The sequence below is a fragment of the Lampetra planeri genome, chromosome 28 (genome assembly GCF_965212315.1).
Source record: "Lampetra planeri chromosome 28, kcLamPlan1.2.h2, whole genome shotgun sequence".
Lineage (NCBI taxonomy): Eukaryota > Metazoa > Chordata > Hyperoartia > Petromyzontiformes > Petromyzontidae > Lampetra > Lampetra planeri.
In genome coordinates this window covers 762,100-787,888 of record NC_136134.1, presented here as the reverse complement: position 1 = coordinate 787,888, position 25,789 = coordinate 762,100, and the positions used below count along the sequence as shown (strand labels likewise).

General features: G+C 48.5%; 1 protein-coding gene across 3 annotated transcripts in view; it reads left to right on the top strand.

Annotated features, from left to right (window-relative positions):
• The first annotated feature begins 635 nt into the window (after positions 1 to 635).
• The window catches only part of LOC144728299 (transient receptor potential cation channel subfamily V member 6-like), a 42,543-nt gene continuing 17,389 nt past the window's right edge, over positions 636 to 25,789 (top strand). The window contains exons 1-7 of one of the 3 annotated variants that reach the window (XM_078607632.1): positions 636 to 785; positions 5,090 to 5,216; positions 7,860 to 7,957; positions 9,120 to 9,242; positions 11,027 to 11,167; positions 12,734 to 12,832; positions 13,446 to 13,618. In XM_078607632.1, the coding sequence (XP_078463758.1) occupies positions 5,167 to 5,216; positions 7,860 to 7,957; positions 9,120 to 9,242; positions 11,027 to 11,167; positions 12,734 to 12,832; positions 13,446 to 13,618 (684 nt within the window). In that variant the 5' untranslated portion in view covers positions 636 to 785; positions 5,090 to 5,166. Of the gene's footprint in view, positions 786 to 5,064; positions 5,217 to 7,835; positions 7,958 to 9,119; positions 9,243 to 11,026; positions 11,168 to 12,733; positions 12,833 to 13,445; positions 13,619 to 25,789 lie in introns of all 3 variants that reach the window. The other 2 variants (XM_078607629.1, XM_078607630.1) reach the window with 2 other exon arrangements.

Sequence of the window (25,789 nt, the reverse complement as noted above, 5' to 3'; positions counted from 1 at the left end):
GGGAATTGGCATCTGGGTATTCGTGTGGCAGGAATGGATTTGTACTGAGATCTGGTAGCGGTGTTGTGTCGCACTTTATAGCAGTAAATGGCACGGCGTTGATAATAGAACCTGGTGCTCACTCAGAAACAAATTCCGGGTTTGGTATGCAGTGGACAATTGCGACCCTTAAGCCTGGACAGTGGTGCTTTGATGGGCGCCCATCGTGCATACCACGTTGTCATAGGCGGCTGCGGGGCTTTGCTTCACTAAACCTTGACTAGAAGGAGTGGAGTCTATGTGCACGAATTATTTTGTCCTTTGAAAAACGTGACACATTTTTACTGTTTGGCCGTGTCGGGTGGTGGAGGGTTACGACACATTTATAAATAACGCGATCTGACCCAAAAGACTATATTATGAATAATATTGGTCGCGAAAGCCTACGTGTTAAAATGAACCATGCTGCCCAGCGTGGTGAATTATGGTCAAATAAAGGGGCTGTATCGAAGTCTCGTCAACTGGAGATCGCCGTGGTGGTCGGCACTGTTGATGGTTTCAATCTGCTCAGTGTTTATGGAAACACCTGATCTTGTTGTCTTCATCCACAAACCGCATCACGCGGTTTGTGGACAAAACCGGCGCCCGCCGTCACAAGCAGCCAGCTGCAGTCGTAACACCGCGCGCACCACCACCGCCGCCACACCACCACTGCCCCGAGCTGCAAGGAGATCCGGGCTCAACGGCCAGGGCGAGGCTGCTGTCAACCCCGCATCGCCGCCTTTCAGCGCAGAGGGCCACAGCAGGTAAGCTACTGCTATAAAAACTGGTTACATTTTCACGATATACATGAAATCGAATCAATCACAAACAAAAGCCATGGAATAAAAAGCATTTTATTTATTTCAAACAATCGACGGAGTTATAGTTTCTGATGTGGATGGAAAGAGCATTCCACAGCCTTGGTGCGTAACATCACAAAGCACCACGGAAATTGGGATGGCAAGTAACACGATGTAACACAATTTTTGTTCCTGGGTAGTATGTGTTATTTCGTAATTGGTTATGCCTAAAGAGTAGAGAAAATGGCTATTATTCCCCACAAACTTTGCTTTTGTGACCAGGACAGTGATATTTTGAAATGTACCTATTTTCAATGAGTAAACGTGCGAATGTCTATCTTTTAGTTCAAATAAAGTCAGAAAAAACAACATATGAATCAAAATTAACGTGTATTTATCCTAAAGTAATACAAAAATAACTACAAGAGATTTATAAGTAGTTTTTCGAGATTTACGATTATACAGTAAATCACTTTCACGAATCAGCCCCCAAATGTAGTCTACCATCATGTTCTCGTTATACTATCCTTGGTAGCGGCGTTCAAAGTCCAGTATATCCTGGTGGAAGCGCTCGCCTTGTCCCTCCGAGTACGCTCCCATGTTCTACTTGTTTTTATCAAGATGAGCAAAGATATGGACTTTGAGGGACATCCTACAGCCCATTGTGCCGCAGTTCTTCACTAGAGTCTCAACCAGCTCCACATAGTTTTCGACCTTGTGATTGCCCAAGAAGCCACGAACCACTGCGACACAGCTGCTCCAAACCGCTTTCTCCTTACTAATGAGCTTCTTGGGGAATTAATTGCATACTCTTTGGTTTTTTCGGTAAAGTCACGTAGGTTTAAAAAGAAAACAAATAAATAAAATCACAACATTTCGGAGGCAACACAAGCTTCCATCTTCAGGTGAAACCGTCACAGCAAAATTACACTTGATACAAAATTACTTGATACAGTAATTTTGCTGTGACGGTTCCACCTGAAGACGGAAGCTTGTGTTGCCTCCAAAACGTCGTGATTTAATTTATTTGTTTTCCTTTTTTAACCTACGTGACTTTATCGAAAAAACCAAAGAGTATGGATCCTTGCAGTCACGAAAACTTCAAATCTATAATTAATTGCACTCCAGGATCTTCTTTATCTGTGGCCCGACGAAGACACCAGCTTTGACCTTTGCCTCAGACAGCTTAGGAAGTCTTGAAGGTACTTGAAGGCTGCCGACTCCTTGTCTACAGCTCTGACAAATTGTTTCATAAGGCCCAATTTTACGTGCAGTGATGGCATCAGCACCTTCCGGGGGTCCACCAGTGGCTACCACTCGACGTTGTTCCTCCCCACAGAGAACTCAGTCTGCTGTGTCCAGTCCCGCCTGTGGTAGCGCGCCTTGGTGTCCCTGCTGTTCCAAAGGCAAAGATAGCAGGGAAACTTGGTAAAACCGCCTTGGAGACCCATCAGGAATGCCACCATTTTGAAGTCTCCGATGACCTCCCAGCCGTACTCATCATACTTCAAGGCATCCAGCAAGGTCTTGATGCTGTTGTAATCCTCTTTGGAGGTGCACCGAGTGAGCCAGGAGAAGAGACGGTACTTGTTACCATTATAAAGCAGCACAGCTTTGAGGCTCTTGGATGAGCTGTCAATGAAGAGGCGTCACTCATTTTGGTTACAGGCAATTCCGATTGCCTCGAACAGACTGGTCACATTGTTGCAGAAGCAGAGCCCATCTTGATGGGCGAAGAAGCTGCAAAAAGGTTGGTGACGCTTCCTCTGATCTGTGACTTGCACTCTTTCATCCAACAAGTTCCACTGCTTGAGCCTACATGTCAAAAGCACGGCATTGGACTTAGTGAGACCAAGATCTCTGATCAAGTCGTTGAGGTCTTTTTGGTTGGGGTAGTATGGGTTTCTCTCCTCAGCTACACCTATGAAATTGTCATCTGGATCTACAACGTCTTCCTCGCTCTCTGAATTGCTGCTCTCTTCTAAAGAATGCTGCTCTCTCTCTGGAGGAGTGGGTATGGGGAGCTCATGGCAGTGTGGCACCGGGCGATGGATGAAGGAAGGTCCGGATACGTGATAGCAGGTGCATTCTTGCCAGTCCGACGTTTGGAAGGGTCCACCATGCAGAAGTAGCAGTTGCTTGAGTGGTCAGTGGGTTCCCGCCAAATTCTTGGGATAGCGAACTTCATGGCTCTCTTTTCCCCTCTGTACCATCCTACAAAAATACATTTATTTCACCCATGACTAATGTGTAAGAGATTCTCGCAACATTTTTGATTATATATTTTTTAAATAACATTAACAATTGTAAAACATTTAAAAGTTAAAACTTTTACAATTACATTTTTTAAAACAAATTTTATAAAGTAAAATTCCATCTTACCTTCCAGAGTTTGTTTTAATTGCTCGCAGGTGAAATGAGGTGCCCAGGGTTTGTCTTGATCCCCGACAGGCATGCCGAAATATGCCTTGTAGGCCTCACACATCTTAGCAGATGCTTCCACAGAGTACTTTTTCGCACTTGTCTTGATAAATTGGCCGCAGACATAGCAAAATGTGTGTGCCGGATGCTTGCAGCCTCTTGATGCCATCTCAGAAAAATGCAAATATGTATCCACTTAGACAACTGGAACTAAACTGGAAAGTTCTAGAATGTCATTGAAGTTACTCCAAGTTTACTCAGCACTGAATCTATCTGGAATGTTCTGGAAAATAGGTACATTTCAAACTATCACTGTCTTGGTCACAAAAGCAAAGTTTGTGGGGAATAATAGCCATTTTCTGTACTTTTGAGGCATAAGTAATTAGGAAATAACACTTACTCCCCAAGAACCAAAAACATATTGTTACACAGTATAATCCACCTTCTATGGAGCACAACTTGTGGGAAAGGATGTAGGGATATATTCATGGTGTTGAGGTAGGCAGGTGCCAGACCATTCACAGCCTTGTAGGTTAGTAGCAGGACCTAAAATGGCATCCTGAATTCCACTGGGAGCCAGTGCAGGAACGATCCTCTTATTTTTTCGTATGGATTAATAGCAGCAGAATAAAGATACAATTTTAGATTTTGTTATCCACCCAATTGTCTGTTTAGAAGCAAGAGTGGATCTCGTCCATTCATTCCTTTTAAAGGAGCGAAAACAGCAGTAGCAGCAGCGGAGTGTTCACGATGCGGTCGACGGTTTGGGATTCGTGGCCACTCCACTCGCATGCCGCCAAATCTTTGATGGCGTCATTTGTGGCATCGGGTGGCCCGCATCGGCCACACGGACCGGTCCTGATTCGGTCGATGGTCGACCATCGGCGTCGTGGATGGTTGAAACCGGGAGGTTTGACGGTAGGGTCCCGTATGAGATGTTGATTTTTGATGTCAGCAGGGATGATAAGACAGGAGTAATGTTCTAGACTCGGGTGGCTCAGTTGTGTACATACTGCAGCTTTTTTGGAAAACCAGTCGACGTAGTTAACATCTCGCCACCATGGCGCCTCGTGGATAGACCACGGCTCATGATAATGGAACTGTTTTTGTATTTAACACTCTGTTAACTTTTCCAAAAATATATATTTTGCTAGCAGCTTAAAGTCACGACTCGGAGAATCTACGACTGTAAAGTCAGACTGATTTCCTGCTCAAATAACCACCGAGGTGGTGCGTACCTCCTGATTACAGCCCTGAGTCAGTGGCGGAAATATTACATTCTTATGCTGGCGGCGAGTCTAACCATAAGACAACCATTGTTCTATGCATGCATGTTGTCATTGTGGTAATATGGACGTTATGGTAATGTATGTATGGTGAACTTCTTTCGCACTGTACGTAGCCAACCATGCTAATCGGAGGTGTGGGGGAAAGACAACAAACTAAAGACAAAAAACTGTTCTAAAGAAACGAGTTTTCAATATAGACAATTTTAAAATGCACAGCTGAAGTGGGTTCCTAATATCGGAAGGAAGAGCGTTCCAGACGGCTGCAGAAGCGCATCTGACTTCCACACAAAGGGACGATGGGTTGAGTCAACCCTCCCTCAAGCAGAATTTGAACTCTCAGACCTTGCTACTGCAAGCCGCTCGCTCTGCGCCGCTAAGCCACCTGTGTCCGGATGCGTAACGGACCACAGGTTCTCGAAATCCCGGCTGCTACGCGCCCGTGTGAAGGGCCACACGGTGATCTACGAAGACGACGGGAGGCGAAAGGGCAGGTGACGATTGCAAGGGCGACTGTGGAGTTTGACTATTTGCAGCTTCCCCTTCCCCTCCGCTTCGCAGCGTTCCAGACGTTCTGCGTAGGGGATGCGCGTCGGCAAGCAGCAAACATTTACCACAATCGAGCGTGGTGCTACTCAATGATCCCAATGCGCGGCCGCACGGACAGCGTCATCAACATGACATCACGGTAAGGCCACGAGGCCCACAGAGGCCACCATCAGGGGACGTGACGAGCATTCAGAGCGTGTAACGCGCTGCACAGTTCCCGTTCACTCGCAGACAGGAGACAAAGAGAGCAAGATATAAATATGTCGTTCAACCCACCACCACCCGATACGGCCAATTAATAAGGTTTGTCGTGTTAACAAAACGTGCCAATTCGTTACTAGTGTAGTGTCTTCAAAAATTACTCACACCAACACGTTGTAACAAGTCACCTGCTTACAATTTATTCACCTATTCTTGCACCAGTTGTAGGCACTGCTATAACTCTCTTTACGGTCACTTATGTTTAACTTCTCCCCACTCTTATCTACCTTTCACCTCACTTATCCTGCACTCAGCAGCTCTGCTCTCAGCGTCTCCGCACACAGCATCCTAGCACACAACGTCTCTGCACACAGCGTTTTTGTACACAGCAACTCTACATCTACACTGCTGCATTCACCTATGCTCCCTCAGACCCGCTCACCCATCTGTCCCGGGCGGGGGGATCAGCCAACACCCGCCCGGTGACGGCGTGAGGGTTGAGGTCCCATTGATGGCTGGAGCGGCAGCGGCGAGATGTCTTCACTCTTCGTCCTCAGCAACAACTCCCTCTCCACTCACGCACTCACCCTTATATCAATCTGCTAATTATCTGAGACCTCTCGTGTGTCTCTTTAAGCTCTCGCCAGGTTGGCGCCTGTTGGCCCATCAATCAACCCTTATCTCCCGTCTCCCTGGCAACACCTCCGTTCTCAACGTGCACAACCGGTCGACCCCGTTTGCACCTGCTTCGCCCCTTAACAACTGGCGGTTTGTCCGTGCAAACCTCATGTTGCACACGCGCACCTGTTTGCCCTCAGTTGCCCTCGGTTAACTGTGCGCACTGCGTACTTCACTCCTCTACACGAGTACAGCACATTGGTGTGTTGGAGAGTAAACCCACAAAATTTACAATTCGAGTACCGTGATGTTTCGCCGGTAATTATAACAACCAGCATCATCAGGCGACAGACAGATTTTGGAGAATTCCTCCTCTCTTGGTCCCAAACAGAGGGGGGTAAAGGTGATGTCGTTATCACTGTGAGCCTATCAGGTGCGAAGACCAGAGGGGGGTTAATGTAGTCAAAATATTACAATAGATAGCTATTGTTAGTTGGTAAGAAGGCTGTCAGGACCAGTGCCAACAATTGGCCAAGCTATGTGGTTCTATATTGTCATGTTTGGCCGATGCAATTAACGAGCATATATATATACATACACATGAGAGGAACCAATGAATGCAGCATCCCCGTGCAAATTGTAAATTCATCCACCTCCTGTACTGTTTTCGTATCTTGGCAAGCCAGGAGATGCCCACGGGTAGGGAGGGAGCCTCACAAGTGTGCGTGAACCGCCAACCGTCGCCTCTAACACAGTGCTGAATACAGGCAGCCGCGTGCAGCACAGCCACCTCCAATTAACACAGTTGGCTACGTACGGTGCAAAATAAGTTCAACATACGTACATACCGTCGGATGATATACTGCAACATGAAGCTTAACCAAATTGTGCTGTCAGTGTCATGAGAGGTGTCCATTGGGATCCCTTGCAGAGCTGAACTAAACTGTTAAACGAAACTATTTTTTATTTTACCAGGTAAGGCCCACTGAGCTATAAAGGTATTTTTCAGAAGCGACCCGGCTATCACAAATGATAGCTCAACAAAGTGGCTTATTGTGGAAATGTTTAGCGGCCAAATACTCACGTGTTTCTAAATCTGCAGGGGAAAACTAGAGGACTCGGAGAAAATCCTACGCGAACACGAGAACATTCAGACTCCATATATACAGGCATCGTCAGGGTCGGGATCAGAACCCACGACCTCCTTATACCAGGCGAGGTAGTTAATATCTCGCCACCGTAGCGCGAAGGCAATGCAAGCCTTCGTGTCAGAGTGCCCCAAAGAATTTTAGTTTCTAGAACTCCTTCTGAGATCCCTTAAAATGGTCCACATATCAGGGGGTGGCACTTTGCCGCTCAGCTTGCCACGTGAGAGCAATGCTTCTCGCGTGATGGCTGGGCATTAAGCCACGTTTAGTGCAGAACCAAATTTTCTGCGCAATCGTCAATTTACTAATCTTCAGAACCCAGTTTAATACAGCAACAACTCATCATATACCACCAGCATAAGCGATGAGGAATGGTCATGCTCCCTCTAGAGGTTTCCGTTTCTTTTGAAAGTGGCATTTTTGGGAGGTGGCCGGGTGGCCGGCACTGCGGAGACCCCTGAGTTCGAATCCAGGTCAAAGCCACCAGTGAAAAAAAACCACCCACATTAAATTCGGATCTGTACCTCATTCAGCTATATTCCACCTCCGAGAATGTAGGTGACAAAGTGCTGCAACTTTGTGTGTGGATTAGAGATCAACGCTGAAGGGATCTCGGAGGCAGCTCCGTGATGTCCGCTTCCGTGGGCCACTCCCTAGCTCATGGAGGGTCTCGTCGCTCTGTCGCCAATCCGAATGGATTCTTCCTCTCGTGATGCCAAGAGCACGAGTTGGGATGAATTTGTTGGAAAAGACTGAAGGTGTGATTTTCTGTAAAACCCTTCCCGTTGGAGACCCAACATGAATGCGCTTTGCAGACAGAAGGACAATGAGCTGCTGGAGGCAGCACGGCACAACAACGTGAAAGCCATCGAGAGGCTGCTGATCAGCGAGAAGGTGAACCCCTTGGCCAGAGGTAAGTGCAGGGCCACATTCCTTTCGCGTGCCTACTTCGATCCGCTTGTCAATCCACTGCTGGATGATGGGCCCTCCCCACGCTGCGTGAGCCGTGGGGGTTATTTTACGTTCCTTCACCACGCCGGTCAGTGCGTGTTGGGGAATAGCATAGATATCGGACATGGAAGTACTGCACAACTATGGATGTTGCTATGCTGCCCTTAATGCAGCACAGCATTGCAGCTACCAATGGCATTCTGTCGTGGGTTTTGACCCATCCAGAGCGCTATCCAGGCTCAAAACCTGCTTAGCATCCACACCGATTAGCAAAGAAGTTGAACATACTCTACATACACACGTACAGCCTCCAGGATCCGAGGGGTTGGGGCAGTTTGTTGCAACAATAAACAAGGCCGGTGTTTGTTCAATAACACAGCAGCAAAAATACGTGTACGTTCTGCGAGGGCCCCGAGGTCACAGCTGTGATGGGCACAACAGCGTGGCCGGGAACACAAACACCGTGCCACAGGAAGGGACCCCCACATCGCCTGGTCGACCCACGTCCACAACGCAGGCAAAATGTGACGCCACGGTGGCGAGATGTTAACTACCTCGCGTGGTATACAGGAGGTCGTGGGTTCGATCCCGACCCTGATGACGCCTGCTGTGTATTTTGAGTTTATGTGTTTTCTCTCCCCGTGGTCGCGTGGATTTTTCTCCAGATTCTCTGGTTATTCCCTCCACATTTAGAAACTGCATTTGTGGCCAGGTCGCTGCTGGAAAAAAAAGCTATATAGCTCAGTGCGCCTTACCTCGTAAAATAAAAAAAATAGTTTAACGGTTTTTAAAACGGCAACACCATTCGCAGCTCTATGCCGATCCACTGCTGGATGACAGGCCTGCCCGTGCCGCTACTTTGGCACGCTGGTCAGTGCGGGTCGGTTAAGGGACGGGAGGGGCGTAGAACCTGATCAGAAATCAATCGCCAGGTGGACAGGGGCGGGGGGATTTAACTGCCGTGCCTGGAGATAGAATATAACCGTCCACCTTTGGTTTTGCCAGTGCACTTCGCTGACTGCTGCACCAAGGCAGGAAAACAAATTGCTGGTGGTCGGGACGACGTGGAAGAGAGAAGCAGTAGAACTTGGGTCGCAGTTGTGACGGTGCATGTGCGCGTTCAGGGGAGCTGGGAGAGACCGCCCTGCACATGGCGCTCCTCTGCAACAGCCAGGATGCGGCGATGATGCTCATCCACAGGATTCCACCGCTGCTGAACCAGCCCATCACCTCTGATATGTACCAAGGTAGCGTGGTTGCAGCGGACACACGATGTCGGGACTCGTAGCCGGGAATGCCACGAGGCGACTCCATGCAAATGTGCGGGAAGCGGGTGGGGCAGTGCAGCCCCCTGCACTGTGCAGCAGAGGTCACTCAAAGGGATCTCAGAGGTAGCTCTGCGTTATCTGCTTCAGTTGGCCATTCCCTGAACGTGAAGAGTTTGACTGATTTTCGCCGTAGGATTACCGAAGCCACATTCAAGTCAAGGGACAAACGTTACTCTGGGTGGCAGGCCAGGCGCGGAAGTTCTGCCCGCGTGTTGTGTGGATCAGAGTGTTTGGTGATACTGCATTGGCCGTGGTGCACAAGAACAAATAACAAAAACCTCAACACAGAGAAGCCACTCTGCTACTGTGACCTCTCTATTTGCGTAGAAGAAAGGGCCATTGCCCGAAAAAGTTACTTACCACGATGTTCGTTTTCATTTTAAGGCCACGTAGTGTCATTGACGAGCGTGTTGTGTGGACCCGGGGTCATAACCCGTGCTCACTGTGTCTCCTTGTTCTGGCAGTGATCCTCGCCAAGAACCCACGGGTGGTTACCATTCCATCAGTCAATCGCTATATTTACTAAGCATTTAAATGTAATGAACAGTTTAACAATTCACGGCATCAACATCATGCATTACCAGGCCAGTTTCAGGATTAACCACGTGCTTGATTCAACTAGGCCTGACTTAGGCTTAACCAAGTGCTCAATGAAACTAGGCCCGACATTTAATAATGGCGCATGGCACAATTATCACAAAGTTATGATTAGGGAGGTAGCTCTGTGATATCCAATTCCACGGGCCACTCTACGAGGGTTCCGAACAGACTCTCGACTCATGATGACACGATGTCGGTTGCACGTTTGCAGTAAAATTGGGGGAGTAAGGCATATTTGTTGTAATGTTTTATTTGTTTTTGTCAATAATCGACAACATATATATTTTTTTTAAACTTCTATTAGCTTCTAAATAAAATAAAGACCTTAATCTGTATGTCTCCAAAAACATCTAGTGCACTTCCCGACAAGGTAGAAAGCTAAAATTTGGTAGACATGTAGCTTTTAGGACACAAACAGTAAAGATCAGAGATTTTTAATTTTAAGGCCCCCAAATCTCGATTTTACGTGCCCCATAAACATGTTTGTTCGCGTCATTCAGAAACCGTTCAAAATTTAAGATTGCGCTTTGTTTCCTTTGATAGAACATTAAACATTAAAAGGCAGATACAATGTCAGTGAGAACCATTTTCTTTGGGTCTTTCGGTAAAGCCACGTAGATAGAAAAAATAACAAAAATCACGACGATTCGATCGCAACACAATCAATCGTCTTCAGGTGCAAAAGAGGGAAATCTGCTGAGGCAGGCTGTTTATAAATGTTTAGAGATGGATGGGGCAGCTAATGTTAGCGAGTAGGAGAGAGCGAGTGAAACATAGCAACAGACACCATGCTCGAAAACTCACTTGGGCTGACCGTGAGAGTCGAGATTGCCGTGCGGTGCGACAGTGCACGCGTGACTAACCGCGCGTGACTGACCGTGCGTGCCCTGCGCGTGACTGACCGCACGTGACTGATCGTGCGTGCCCTACGCGTGACTGATCGTGCGTGCCCTGCGCGTGACTGACCGTGTGTGACTGACCGTGCGTGCCCTGAGCGTGACTGACCGTGCGTGACTGATCGTGCATGCCCTGCGCGTGACTGACCGCTGATCGCACGTGACTGATCGTGCGTGCCCTGCGCGTGACTGACCGCGGCGGCGCAGGCCAGACGGCGCTGCATATCGCCGTGATGAACCAGGACGTGCAGATGGTGCGCGAGCTCCTCTCCTGCGGCGCCGACCTCCACTCCCCGCGAGCCACGGGCTCCTGCTTCACGTCAGCTGACGGCAGCAGCTGCTACTACGGTGAGCGTCCGCGGCGCCTACGAAGTCGAGGCTGGCGGCAGAGCGACAGCCAAAGGAAGGGAGGGTTTGGACAACGCACAAAGATGTGCACTGCGCGTACAAAAGGCACTCAGTATTGTTTGCACTAATGTAAAAACCATCAGCTGTTCCGGAAGAACTGCCTTTGTTGTCTTCTTGTCTTAGGTCACCGATACAGAGATTAGACGACAATGGACTGGTTTCACCATTATTATTATTACGACTCATCAGTTATTAACATGACTCATTATGAGGACGAAACCGCTCTGTCGCATTGCTGTTGTCAGGCGGTCACATTTGCTATATTTTTCTTGTATTGTGACCTAAGACAACAGGATCATAATGTAGTCCTTCGGGAACGACTGATTGTTTTTTGTTGTTGCATAATTGCACCGAGACCGAGTGCTTTGTGTACACGTTTCTGGATTTTGTTTTAAAAACTTGCTGTTTCCAGGCCTGCTCAATTTTCCTGTTATTGATTGGGTTTCCTCGGTCATTTACAGATCTCATCTCAGCTTTACCCAGACCACACTGAGCTCATAAGAACCGCTCGTGTGGCCACCGTTTGAGTTTGCGGTTTCGAAATGACCACGTGTTCAGTTCTCTTGAGCTGTTTGCCACAAGTGTGGTTAATGCAGACGTGATTCCTTTCAAAAGGTATCTATTCGGTGTTGATTTGCAGCTTTCGTGACTGCAGGAATCCATACTCTTTGGTTCTTTCGGTAAGTCACGAAAAAAACAAAGAGTATGTATCTATTTGGTGTTTGAACATCTTAACACCTCCTGTTTTATTGGCATAAAAGGTCAAACCTATTCTTATTTTTCATCATTTTGGATACTGCCAAAAAAAGGTCCCCTAGATATCACATCAATGTTTGCTCGCCGTTCTGTCGAGCGTCGCTCCGGGGCAGGGAAAGCGCCGATGCCAGAGGGAGAGCCATGTATTGCCGTGCGGACGCGATCCGACTGATCACATACGAGCGCTGCATGCCTTTAACTGGCCACGGTTTCGCAGCCCTTCATCGTCTACGTGCAGATTTTTCCCATGCTGGGCTTTCCGTGTCGAGTGTTTTTTTTTCCATGAAAGCATTTCGGAGTTGTAGCAATCCCGGGGAGAACCCGCACTTGGGAGGACAGGCGGCTCATCGCATCCCGAGACAGCGGAAATGTCGAATTAGACAGACGTGGGTGAGATACGGCGACGGCTTTGGGGGAGGCGTTCATCCAGCAGCGGATAGACGTGACGACGGTCAGAGCCGTCCCAAAGCTACACGGCGAATCGGGGCGACGGCCCCGGGCCCTGCGCTTTGGGGGAGCCCCCTGTGTTCCAACTGTCATGGTGGCAGATGTAATACTCCCGGTTTAGTTTGAAGGCACAGGGGGGCACACACATACGGTGGGTTTCGCCCCCCGCACCCTCCCCCCATGGACGGCCCTCACCACAAATACGAGCGTAGGAGTGCGGTGAACCCGAGCGAGGTCAAGCGAGGTCCGCGTCCGCCACACGCGATCGCTGGTAACGGGCGCCCGTGGTGTGCGTGGCGACAGGAGAGTTCGTGCTGTCGTTCGCCGTGTGCACGGGCAACGGGGAGATCGTGAGACTCCTCGTCAAGAACGGCGCCACCTTAAAAGCGCAAGACTCGCTGGGTGAGCGCCGCGCACCGCCCGTGAATACGGCTTCCGTCATCCTACATCACACAGATGCTATAGACTAGAATATTTGTTTTATTTGTTATCATTATTATTATCGCTACGACGCTTACTTAATGAGGAAAGCGTCACCTGGAGTCTCAAGATTCTTTATTCAGGAGGGTCCTGCCAGGTTTTCACAGTAGGTGGCGATGTTGCTGCCGCGCGTGATCCCAATTGAGTGAATTGCTCTGAGCATTGGGATTTTTGGCCAATGCCGCTTTAATTGCACACCTGTAGCTATGGTATGAGACCCATGCAGCCCCGAGGGGAGAGCATACAAACTCCACACTGAAAAGGTGCCTGAGACGGGAATCGAACCCAGGAACCTTCCTACTGTGAGGCACAAGTACAGCATGACCACCTGAGCGCCACCCTGCCGCCCAAATGCTCACACACCCACCCATGGACTGAGATAGAGCCGTTACAAAGACAATGATCCCCCCCCCCCCCCCCCCGTATAGGCTTTACAAACTCTCTGGGGCACATGCTGTTAGCGAGCAGCGCCTATGAGGGGCACGGCACACGAGACGAAACCCTGGGCGCGCGGTGCGTTCCGCGTTGCGAGCAGGGAACTCGGTGCTGCACGTGCTGGTGCAGCACCCCAATGGCGAGATGGTGCGCTCCATGTACGACCTGCTCTCCGAGCTGGTGCAGCCCGACGAGTGGTGCCAGATCGAAAGCCTCGCCAACTCCGAGGGCTACACGCCACTCAAGCTCGCCGTAGCGCTTGGCGACGACGCGGTGATGACCCCTCCCCCCTCCTCCTCCCCTTCTCTCCCCCTGCTCGTCTCCCAGCTACGTGCCTCAGGGCACCTGCCCGTCTCGGATTTGTATGTATGTACCGTATGAATGTTGAACTTCATTCGCGACGTACGTAGCCCACCATGCGAATCGGGAGGTGCGGGTCCCAGGATCGTCGGTCTCCTGCTGTAGGCGGCTGCTGTGCTGGGAATATCTGCAAGCCTTCCCCGGAATGAGCGAGGGAGTGGGTGAGTGGGCGATTGAGCGAGAGGGTGAGTTGGTGAGAGGATGGGTGGGTGAGGAGTGAGTGGTTGAGTGAGAGGGTGAGTGGGTGACAGATAGGTGACCATGTGAGTTGGTGAGTAAGTAGGTGCTTGCTAACAGCACTTGCCCCAAACAGTCTGTTAAGGCTACACCGGGGATCGTTGTCTTGGTTCTCTCATAGTCGATGCAGCCATTAGCAGAGACTCGACGTTTTTGTGCCACACGTTAGCTCTCTCGCCCTTCCATAGCATCATCACAGGACCGTGCATACTGCATTAGATCACATTTTATCCTATACTCTATAATCATCCATGCTCTACCCACTGCTGGATGAAGGCCTCCCCAAGCCATTGTCATCCCTCATGGCCCCGCCAGGTGACAATCCTTCTGGCATTTGAACGTTGATCCAATTTTGTCGCCCCATCACCCAATGGGTCGACCTCTCGGGCGAGTTCTCCGCTGTCCGTGGCTGGCGTTCGAACGTAGCAGCACGGCGTGATGCCTGCGAGCGTGGTTCTTAATCAGAATCAAAATATTAATTTATACCGGAGGTGGAATCCGATGAGCTTTACAGGTCTTTTTTCACAGATGTACAGTTGAGGCAGGTCAGAACGTTACAACAACAATACTAAAACACAACAGGCGTGCAAAGTATAGGAAAGGTAAACAAATCACTATAAAAAATAAACGATATATTTGATAAGTTAATACCTCAGAGCGGGCCTTACGTGGTATTTTTCAGAAGCAACCTGGCTACCACAAATGATAATAGCTCAACGACGTGGCCCAATGCATGGGAATGTGATTCTTATGGCGGCACCACGGGGTACCAAATAATACAAAATGGCCGAGGCAATTACATTTTTTATTTCTGGGACACTTTTTTCCAGGGGTGGACTTCACTCCGCGACTTGGGTACCAATAAATCCGAAATCGGTGCGACTCTGCGATGTCGAAATGCAGCGCGGACGATTGCGCTGAAACCCTGAACGCTCGCGTATGCACCATAGTGTTGCATCGTGTACAGCTCGTCGAGATGAGTCGATTGCCGCGTCACCAACCGTCAACAGGCTAAAAATTGCTCTTTGGTTCTTTCGGTAAGTCACGTAGGTAGAAATAAAACAACTCACGATGTTTCGATCGCAACACAAGCAATCTTCATCAGGTGGAACAACCACAGCAAGAAGAATGCTGAAGTAGGCGAGAGAGCTGCCGTGGTGGGGCTACAAGTGGGAAGCTGGTTGTGGGACACGGGGGGAAAGTAACTCGGAAAAATCTACTAGTTCTCGGCGGGTATGATAGAAACAACCACAACCAGTTAAGGCTTTACCTGGTTATAACATCCTTCCAATGATTGCTCAATTTGTATCCATCTTCTCGGTTGACGTTATGTCTATGTTTATATATCTGGATGGCTTCATGAACAAACCTTTGATAGTTGCCCGAAGGTTTGCAGAGTACCTTGGTCTCGGAAAAAACAATATCATGCGAGCCAACAGCGTTATAACAATGGTCAGCCACGGCAGAGGTATTGGTTATGCCGGGTTTCAGATCTGCCTTGTGTTCCCGAACACGGTCCGAGACATGTCGTTTACGTTTCCCCAATGTAACTGCTACCGCAGGTACAACTCAGTTTGTAGACTCCAGGATATTGCATGTCAGGAATGACCTCCTTCACAGATGGAATTAGATCATGGATTTTGTGTACTCTATTGAATCGGACCTGGATCTTGTGTTTGTTTAAGATTTTGGACATATTTTTGGTAACACCTTCTATGTATGGTAAAGTGATGGTTTTGATTGGCTTCTCAGGGGATTGTTTCTCCATGGTTGGAGAAACAACTTTGCGAATAATGCGGTCCGAGTACCCATTCATCTTAAGGGACCTGGTGTACGTGTTCCAGTTCACTGGCTAGGTGGTGTTGGTCGGAAATGCAGTGGGCCCTATGGTGTAGTGTCTTGATGAGGGAATTCTTTTGGGCCGGATGGTGGTGGGAATCAGATTTCAGATTGGAATCTGTGTGGGTGGCTTTCCTATAGACAGAGTCCCAATGAGCCGTCAGGTCTCTTCTCAAACAAAACATCCAGGAATGGTAGCTTACCATCCTTCTCCAATTCCATGGTGAATTTGATGGATGGGTGTATGGAATTTATGTGGTTGAGAAATTGGTTCAATGCTAGCAGGCCATGTGGCCAAAAGACGAAAGTGTCATCTACGTATCTCTTCCACAAGGAAGGACATAGGTTGGATGTCTGGATGGCATCTGTTTCAAATTTCTCCATGGAAACATTCGCTATCACTGGTGATAAGGGGAACCCCATGGGGGTACCTTCATTTTGTTAGTAGAAAGTACCATTCCAGGTGAAGTAAGTGTTAGGAAGGCAGTGCCTAGATGACACTTTCATCATTTGGCCACATGGCCTGCCAGCATTTAACCAATTTCTAAACAATTCATGTAAGTCACATTGACACATTTATTAGTGCTGAGCTATCTCACCCCCATCAAGACCCTGCCCTTTTTCTATTTGGTCGGCAACCAAATGGTCCATGGCCCATGTGGCCAGTTATATCCAAATGCGCTATGTATGCAAGACCACAGGTGTACCAAGAGGTATCCATGGAACTACTTGAAAGACACTCAGTCGGCCCATGATGGCTATCTTCTATATCGTCACAGAAATACTGAGCATGGTGGATTTCAAACAATGCTCAGACCTGCCACTAATTCGTTAATTAAGGTTCACAACTGGTGGATCGTTCCCTACTGCCCTCTCCTGTGCAAGATCTTCCAGGCCCACTTTATAGGAAAATTTTGCTATTCTAAAAAAAGCCATCAAATATGTTTGCCAATACATCAACAAAGGCTCTGACATGGATGTCTTTGCCTTACAAAATAGAGGGGCAAAATGTGCATGAGCTCAAACTTTTTTTCCAAGGAACATACATCAGCAACAATGAGGCCATTTACTGAATTCTTGGCTTCTCCATCCATGACCGTTCCCCTACAGTCGTCCATTTGGCACTTCACCTCCAAAATGGTCAACGCATCGAACGTCACCAAAGGAAATACCCAACAACAGGCCGTGGCTCCACAAGATACCACCCTGATGGCGTTCTTTGTTTTGTGCCCAAGTGACCCATTTGCTGCCAACCTGCTCTACCATTAAGTTCCCTCCTTCTATACATGGACTGCTACAACAAATTGAAGCAACGTGCTGCTGACAGTGAATCAGATGCCTTAGGACGAGTCTACACAGTTCATCCCAACAATCAGCAGTGCTACTTTATCCCAATGCTTCTCCATGTTGCCAAAGGGCACACATCTTTCCAAGACCTTTAAACAGTGGAAGGAGTTATCTGTCAAACATACAGGGAAGCTTGCAATCTTCGTGCAATTTTTGCGCATGATCACCATTTTCATAAAGCTATGATAGAAGCTTCTGTTGGTCAGTCCCCTTTCCAACTGACATTGCTCTTCTGCATAAATCTTCAAGTTTGCAGCTCATCTAACCACATGGGACTCTGGCAAAAATACAAATAGGGCATGAGTGAGGACATCCTCCACGGAGTTTAATGACAAAATACAAACCTCGACGTCAACTTTTCTGATGTCATCTTCAAACAGGCCCTCATCCTCCTTCAAGACAAACTGCACTCCATTGGTGGAAAATACCTCACGTCTATGGGACTACCAACACCCTACAGGGACAACCTACATGCCCTTGCTCAAGAGATCCTGCATTAAATATGCTATTATGCTTTACATCTTCTTAAATTTATTTAGGAAAATTAACCAAAGCTCATGGATGTGTAGTGGGTAATAAACTGGAGGGAACTTTGACTTGGAGGTCACACGTTTATTACAGCTCATAAGTTACAATACCAAGGGGTAACGGCCCCTTTCACCCGATACTCTCTGTAGCCGGCTAGCTTGCCTCTCTGGCTATCTCTACAGCTACCCTGCCGGAGCTGGAGTCTTCTCTGACGTCTTCACTGGTTATAATCTTGGAGCTTCGCTGGTACAGCTCCAGCCTCATCCTAGCCAGGGGGTTCAGCTTTGCCCACAGGGCTCTTCTCTTCAGGGCTCCAGGTCGGTCTTCAGTCTTCTGTCTTCAGCCGGACGATACTGAGCTGAGCCATTCAGGACCCTCGCTTATATACAGGGTCCCGGCTCACTCCGCCCCTGGCCACGTCTCCCTTCCGGAACCTTCGTGAAGGCCCTGGAGAATGACCTCATCCCACAGCCTCCTCCCGGGGGCCTGGGGTCCCAACCGTTGGTCCCTATGCTTCCCCCTAAGGATTGCCTAGGGCCAATTGCCCATCATCACTCTTGAGCAGGTCCGGCCTCCCTTCTGCTCTCTACTGGCCTGAGCTAGTACTGCCGGCTATGAGTAGTGGCGATCATGGCCAACCATGCCACTACATTACCCCCCCCCCTCCGTAGCACCCAGCCGTCCTGGCTGGCAATAACACCCCAAAATCGTGAAACCCAGAACAATTACGTGCGCCTCAACAAAACACAACAAGAATGACCCAACATAAATACCCCAACCCACCTGTACAAAAATCACACTATTTACAAATGTACAATCAGGCAACCGTGTGCAAAGAAAGCATCCGCACGAATCCGTCGCATCGCCCACCCACGACACGCTCCAAGAATAACAACATTAACAACAAAAACAATGACAACGACCGAACGCGAGTCACAGGCAAGAAGGACCACCAACCGTGGCAGCCCGGCCTAGACAAGGTAAAAATCACACTATTTACAAATGTACAATCAGGCAACCGTGTGCAAAGAAAGCATCCGCACGAATCCGTCGCATCGCCCACCCACGACACGCTCCAAGAATAACAACATTAACAACAAAAACAATGACAACGACCGAACGCGAGTCACAGGCAAGAAGGACCACCAACCGTTGCAGCCCGGCCTAGACAAGGTAAGTGTGAAGGTAGGTGCCCGTCGTGGTGCGTGTGAGAGCGTGGGAAGGATTATGAAAATCTTGGGGCCCTTGAACGGGTCCGTTTAGCAGGGCCGTCGTACAGCAGTGGGGGTTTCGCAGGGGGAAGAGAAGAGGCCGGCGCCCCCTGGGCAACATCCGGGTCGGCGGCGGAGCCCATGTCGATAGGAGCGGCCGTTGACGATGGCCGTGGGGGGCTCATTCCTTGGACATCTGAGGGCGCAACAACACGACTGCGTTGGGGGTTATGGTCTGTTGAAACGTGACGGACGTGAAAAAGGAATAGCGCTTGCCAACCGCGGGTCTTATGGCGTGGTACCTGGCACATTTTTTTTTACGTAAACCCACCGTTTGAGAGCCAAATCCCTCGCAAGCACATGAATACACACAGACAGACGGACAGACAGACAAAGAATGATGTTTATAGGTAAGATAATACCTCATCAGGAAGAGGAAGTGCAAATAAAATTTTAATGCATTCGTTCAAAACGCTTGATAGTTTCGAATAAGAATTTTAAAAACGTAAATACTATTATTGCTGTCATATCATTTGACAGAATTTTTTATCACACATTTTTTATTAAATACTAAATTTACTACCCGGCTTCGCCCGGGACTTGGATTCACGACACCCATCCCCCTTTGTCTCCCAAGTGGCGATGTTCACACCACACCAGTTACTCGTTTGAGGCTAAGTCGACCTAGGGGGGGCCCAGGACCGGTTCAAATAATCGTCACCGGTGGTGGCCGTGAGCGGGAATCGAATTCGGGTACAAAGATATCAAACAGCCATTTTTGAGCATGGAGGGATAATTTATCATAGAGCACGTACTAAATATACGTCATTCGGCAAGCGTACAATAGCCAATGCGTCATCCATGATTAATTATTCCTCCATGGAATTTTAGTTTTTTGTATCCAGAAAATAGCGTAATGCTTCTTTTCGCCATTGTCCTGCTATGAACCATGAGTGACTGAATTTAACCATTTAGGATCTTTGATTTCATTACAGAGTTCCCTTATGGAAATGCATTTTTTTAACCGCTCACGATTCAGTATATCGTGTGCACGATTTAGTATTTTCCGCGCAAAAAATAATCAATTGTGCACAAAAACTAATCATTCACACAAATAAAATAAATTGCCCAAAAATTGTAGCGCCGTTACCAGGGCGCTGTATGTGTAGCACCGTTGCCAGGGCGCTCTATGTAGTGACTAGCCACCACACTCATTGGCCGATAGGGGGCAGCCGGGTGGTGTTAACCTAAGGTAACCCCTCTGGGTATCTCGTGACCGGAGGTGGAGACCCCAGACCCCCATGGGGTGGGGGCTGGGGGGCTACCGGTTCATTCCGGACCCTCCCAGAACCCTCTGGAAGGTTCGAGAGGGGAGGAGTGGTTAAGGGCGGGGTGAGCCCTAACTTGTGTATAAAAGCTGGTCCTCTCAAAGGGACCGGCAGTGTTCGTCCACTCAAGACCCAAAGACATCTGAAGACTAGCCTAGCACCCTGGACCCTCAACCGAGGCTCTTGTCAGAGCCGGGTTGGAGTGGACCAATGGTGAGACCCGTACACCCTGGCCAGGTCGGGTCAGCCCAGCCTCCCCTCGGATCCTTAGCGGAGGACCCGCAGAGCATCGTCCCGAGTATATCGGGCACGCTAGAAGGGAAGCTGTACCTCCCTTAGGGTAGCGGGTGAAGGAGCCGTACTCCTTCGTGTTACAGTTATTGTTACGTTTATTGAATTAAATGCGTTGCCTCCAGAAGACGTCTCCGCGAAATTTATACCCACAACATAATTGAAATTTAGTTTTTTACATGTTTCTATAAAGGTGCTCCGTACTAGCTCATTTTATTTTTTTAAATACTTTGTATCATATTCTTGGTTCTTTCGGTAAAGTCACGTAGAAAAAATTAACCCGTAAAAACTAAGTTTTTCACTCTAAATCCTTTATATGCGTGGCGGCTAGAGTCCTCTCGTCCTCTGGCTTGAGATGGCTGCCACCTATGGGTCAGATGATTGTCTGTCAGCATTAAGCAATTGGTAATTAAATATTTTTAAAAAATTCCCTAAACAGTGTAAAATTTTGGAAAAAAATTTTCACGAAAATTAATTGTCACGCACAACGAGTCTGTGTGGAAAATGTCAGCTCGATTGGATCACGGGAAGTGGGTTAAAAAACGACCGAAAGATTTGCACGGTCGTAAGCAAGCAAGCAAGCACGCAAGCACGCCAGCAAGCAAGCAAGAAAGCGAACTTAATATAAAGGATTTAAAAACCAAGAATATGAATCCCTGCAGTCACGAAAGCTTTAAATCAAAATTTACTTCGTATCAGTTTGAGTTTGAGTTAATTTAGTAATCATAGTAATCAAATTATCATAGAATAGCTAATCAAGGAATTCATTAATTTAATGCTATCTATTTAAAATATTCAGGCTGGTCATTACTTTCAACTCATATCATAATTAAAATATACAACATTTATTGAATTGAATAATGAAAGTTTATATTACACCAATAAAATCTCAAATATTTTTTTAAACGAATTGACCGCTACAATGGATAAAAATAAAATGTACCAGTGTCTTTTTCATTCGTACGTGCTGGCATATCCTACAAAGAGCAGAAAGGTTTGCCAAGAAGAACTGGTTCAAAAGTGGAATGATTAAAAATAAATCGTACAGATTTGCAAGTTAAAGTTGATCATTGGTTGCAAGAATTAAAGGCGGTTTCCATCACAAGAAAATGATCACTTCTTACGTTTTGGGCTAAACAAACATCAATAGCCGATAAAAAATAAAATGTTCCCGTCAAAATACCTCAGAATTCTGTATCGCAGTCTGATGGACAAGTGACCGATGCTCAGGCTGACGATTCAGCGCCAAGTACTAGCAATTCAGCAACATCAAGAATTGCTACAGCCCAGCTGCATTTGCAGTCACAGATTGACATTCTGAATTCTGATCTGGTCGGCTTGTACGAACGCCAAAAACGTGGAATGCTTACACAGCAACAGTATGTAGAATTGACAGAGAATAGGAAAACCAGTTGAAGAAGAAAAAGGGTAATCAAAAAAGAGCATGAAAGGCAAGAGATGAGAAGAAAAGAAAATGAAATGCTCTAACTAGATGTGTATTTAAATGCTCTGTTTTAAGATAATCCAGACCTACGCACATCTCTGAGCGTCAGGGCCAAGCCTGGTAGGCCTAAAATTGAGGAAGATCAGCCTTCATTACTGGAAGTTGTTGTGGATATCAGAGGTGGGACAAAGTCATTGTTATGCAAGTCCAAGTCGAGTCGCAAGTCATCAAATTCATGACTCGAGTCTGACTCGAGTCCAAGTCACATGACTCGAGTCCACACCTCTGGTGGATATTGCTATGCATGGATCGGCATCGCAGGAAAGAAGGCAGAGCGATGTGTAGAGAAGCATAAAGACATTAGATCAGCTGACTGAACAGTTGAAGATGGATTGCTTTACAATCAGTAGAAGTGGGCTCTACCTTCGTCTTTTGCCGAAGCGCAGTTCATCTCTTGAAGGGCAGCGTCATGTGTCAACGGTCCCTGTGAAACTCATTAGACAGAATGATCACTGTACCAAATATATCGACTGTTTGTTTTGTACAGCAACAATTAGGCAATTGGAAGAGTTGGCGTCCATGCTAGGACCGAACGATGTGTGCTTTGTGAGGCAAGACAGCAAAGCTCGTATTCCAACAGGGTTGACTGCTGCTAACAAGCAAAGTTCATTGCGGATGCACGTCGAGTACAGAGTCAGTCTGCCTGGCCATGACTGGGTTGTGGCCGCAGGACACAAGCTAATTCCTTCGGTCTATGCTGGAATCCAAATTCAGTCTAATGGCCCAGGAAACCGAGAAGCTGTTGGTTATTGGGGACCGACCTACATAGCAATCAGATTTGAAAAACACTCGTCATCAACAGCATTCAGCCATGGATTTGATTTCGAAGAATTGCTTATTCTCGAGGAGGTTGACGTCATTTCAAGGAGTGGTATTGATCGATTGGTCGAACCAATTTTAGTGTCGACAGTTGATGGTGGCCCGGACGAGAACCCGATATACCAAAAAGTGATGAAGGTTACAGTCCACCACTTTCTTCAGCACGATTTAGACGCTATATTCCTCGCTACCAACGCTCCAGGAAGAAGCGCATTTAATAGGGTCGAGGGAAAAATAGTGCCACTCAGTAAGGAACTTACTGATGCTGATTTAGAGAAGAAGAATTTTAAGTTTGCAGGAAACACTCTAGCCGAAATTTGGTCTTAGTTGATTGTCGATCATTTTCCGACAGTGGCTGAAGACATCGAGCCAACACAGTCTGAGCTCCAGGAACAAAACCTCTTGTCCAGAGATCAGAAATGATACGACGTCCACGTACGAACAAGCCAACACTTGACACAGATTGTAAAATACACTGACAACAAGTGCTGTTTGAAACCAAGAAGCTCCTATTTTAGTGTGGTAATAGACATATTTCTTCCTCCTTTAAAAGTTGTTCAAACAAGCAAAGGTCTTAAAATTCCAGAACGGACACCAGACGGAGCATCTCATAGATTCCCATCTCTGTTTGCAGCACAAAGTTTGAAAGAGGATGAGATCCTTCCTCGCTCTTCAAATCCTTATTGGTCGATTCCTTATGACTTGTACTGTCCGTCAATACAATCCGTGCTTAGCGATAGGATTTACAAAAAATGGCACACATTGCGTCGTTCGTCATGCTGCGCAACCACTCTGTAACACACAAGCAGGAATCAGTTATTATTCTGCCCAAACGCATCAGGCCACAGAGAGTCGCTGCACGTCGGCAACGTGAACTAATGGTTGTGAAGTACCGTTGATGACTCTTGGACACCGTTGGTGAGGCACACGTATTTATTCCGTACAAGTAGTCACAACTGTGGACATACAATACTAGAGGGGGTATCGGCCCCCTCACCCGGCTAGCTGGGAATACACTGCTAGCTATCTCTGACCTACCTCCTAGTCCTCCACTAACGGGCTAGGGGAGGCTGTCTGGCCTGACACTGGTAAGTCGGGCTATGGTACCCGGAGTCCCAGAGCACTAGCTCTGGTTCTCGGGACCACGCCGCTGGCTCGGTCCTGCGCGGCCCTGACAAGGGCGGCGTCCCAGGGGAGTCCAGGGCTCTAGCTAGACGATCTTCGGTCTTCACTGGTTTAGCTTTAACATTCTGCCCCGAGCCCTCTGACACATCCCCCTTTATACTCCACCCCCGCTGAGGGGTGGGGCCCCGGGCTGCCTGGTGCGGACGTCGTTGAGAGCACCCCCCCCGTGCACTCACGTAGCCCCGCCCACTGTGTTTGTTTCCCATAAGCTGCCATGCATAACGGCTCTCTCTCTAACACCCCTACATCACCCCCCCCCCCCCCCCCGCATAGCTTGCAGCCGTCCCGGCTGCCAACATACAAAAAAAAACGACAATAAAAGCGCATTTACCCCCTGACCGCGCGTGTGCCTCACTATTTTTCAACATAACGCGAAGAGAACAACAACAAGAACCAGAAAACCCCGAAGGGAAAACAACCCGACGCACCCCCCCCGAATAAATACGAATTCCGTAAAAGCAACGTAAATACAAATCGCAAGAAACCCCCAACACACACACAACACAACACAATGTGCCAGGAGCACACCACCGACGCAGTGCACAGTAACCATACACGTGAAAATAAAAAATAAAAAATAATTCTTCTTTTTGTGCATCACAAGAGTCTGCGCATTCTTGCGCGCGTCCTTGCCGCAGGCCCGTCACACGGGGCAACCCCGGATGGCGGACCATCCGGTGGCAGCTGTCCATTTCGAAGTGAGTCTGCGCTTGATGTCGCGAGACCCTCGGCATCCCCCGTAGGGGTTGTTGGGCGGGAGCCCGTCATTCCTGGTGCACCTGGGGGCGGGACAGCCGGCAACACGTCAGGCGAGAGCAGCAGAGACGGACCCTTTGAGTCGGCCGACCCCCCACATGTTTGGCCACGAGTGTGTGGAGTGGGGCCTCGCACCGCAACGAAGGGTTTCAGCCTAGAGGGGTGCACAAACCACCGGCGCTTCCCCCATTTGATGCGAACGCACTGAGGCCGCAAAACCTCGACCACCTCGACGGGGCCCCGCCACGGCCGCACCAGTTTTGAGGAGGTCGCGAGTGGTACCTGGGGGACAGTGCAGCCATGCCCTGTCCCCCGGCTTCCACTGTAGCACGTGCGCGCGACCCAGTCTGAGGCGCTCATTCGCTTTCTGACGCCTGTCGGAATTTAGCATGGCAGCATCCCGTGCCTCAGTCAATTTCGCAAGGTTAAATTTAACATGGTCGGCCAATTTAGTTTTTCCCAGCGGCGCGGAGATCTGCAGCTGTGCCCGAACAGGTGGGTCAGGTTCGCGGCCATACATGAGGAAGAAGGGTGAAAATCCCGTCGCAGCATGGGGGGCCAATCTGTATGCTGCCAGGACCCCTTGAATTTGCAAGTCCCAATCGGTCTGTGAGTCCGAAACCTGCTGCGACAACATAGACGTGATGGTTCGATGCAGACGCTCGACCATCCCGTCAGTTTGCGGGTGATAGGGAGAGGTACGAATTTTTTTCGTTCCCAGGAGCTCACAGACCTTTTGGAGGAGTTTGCCGGAAAAAAATTTTCCCTGGTCGGTCAGCAGCCGCTCCGGAGCACCTTTGTCCATGACGTAACCTTGGACAAAGGCCTCCACGATGGCTGCTGCCGACTGGTTGGCCAGGGGCCAGGCCATAGGCCAGCGCGTAAAGTATTCCACCCCGGTCAACAAATATCTATTGCCCCTAGGGGTGGCGGGAAATGGCCCCAGAATATCCAGCGCGACAAGTTCGTTCACTCTGGAGACTCTGATAGACTGCAAAGGCCTGGGTTTGACTCCCGTGCTGGTGGTTTTCGCTGCGCA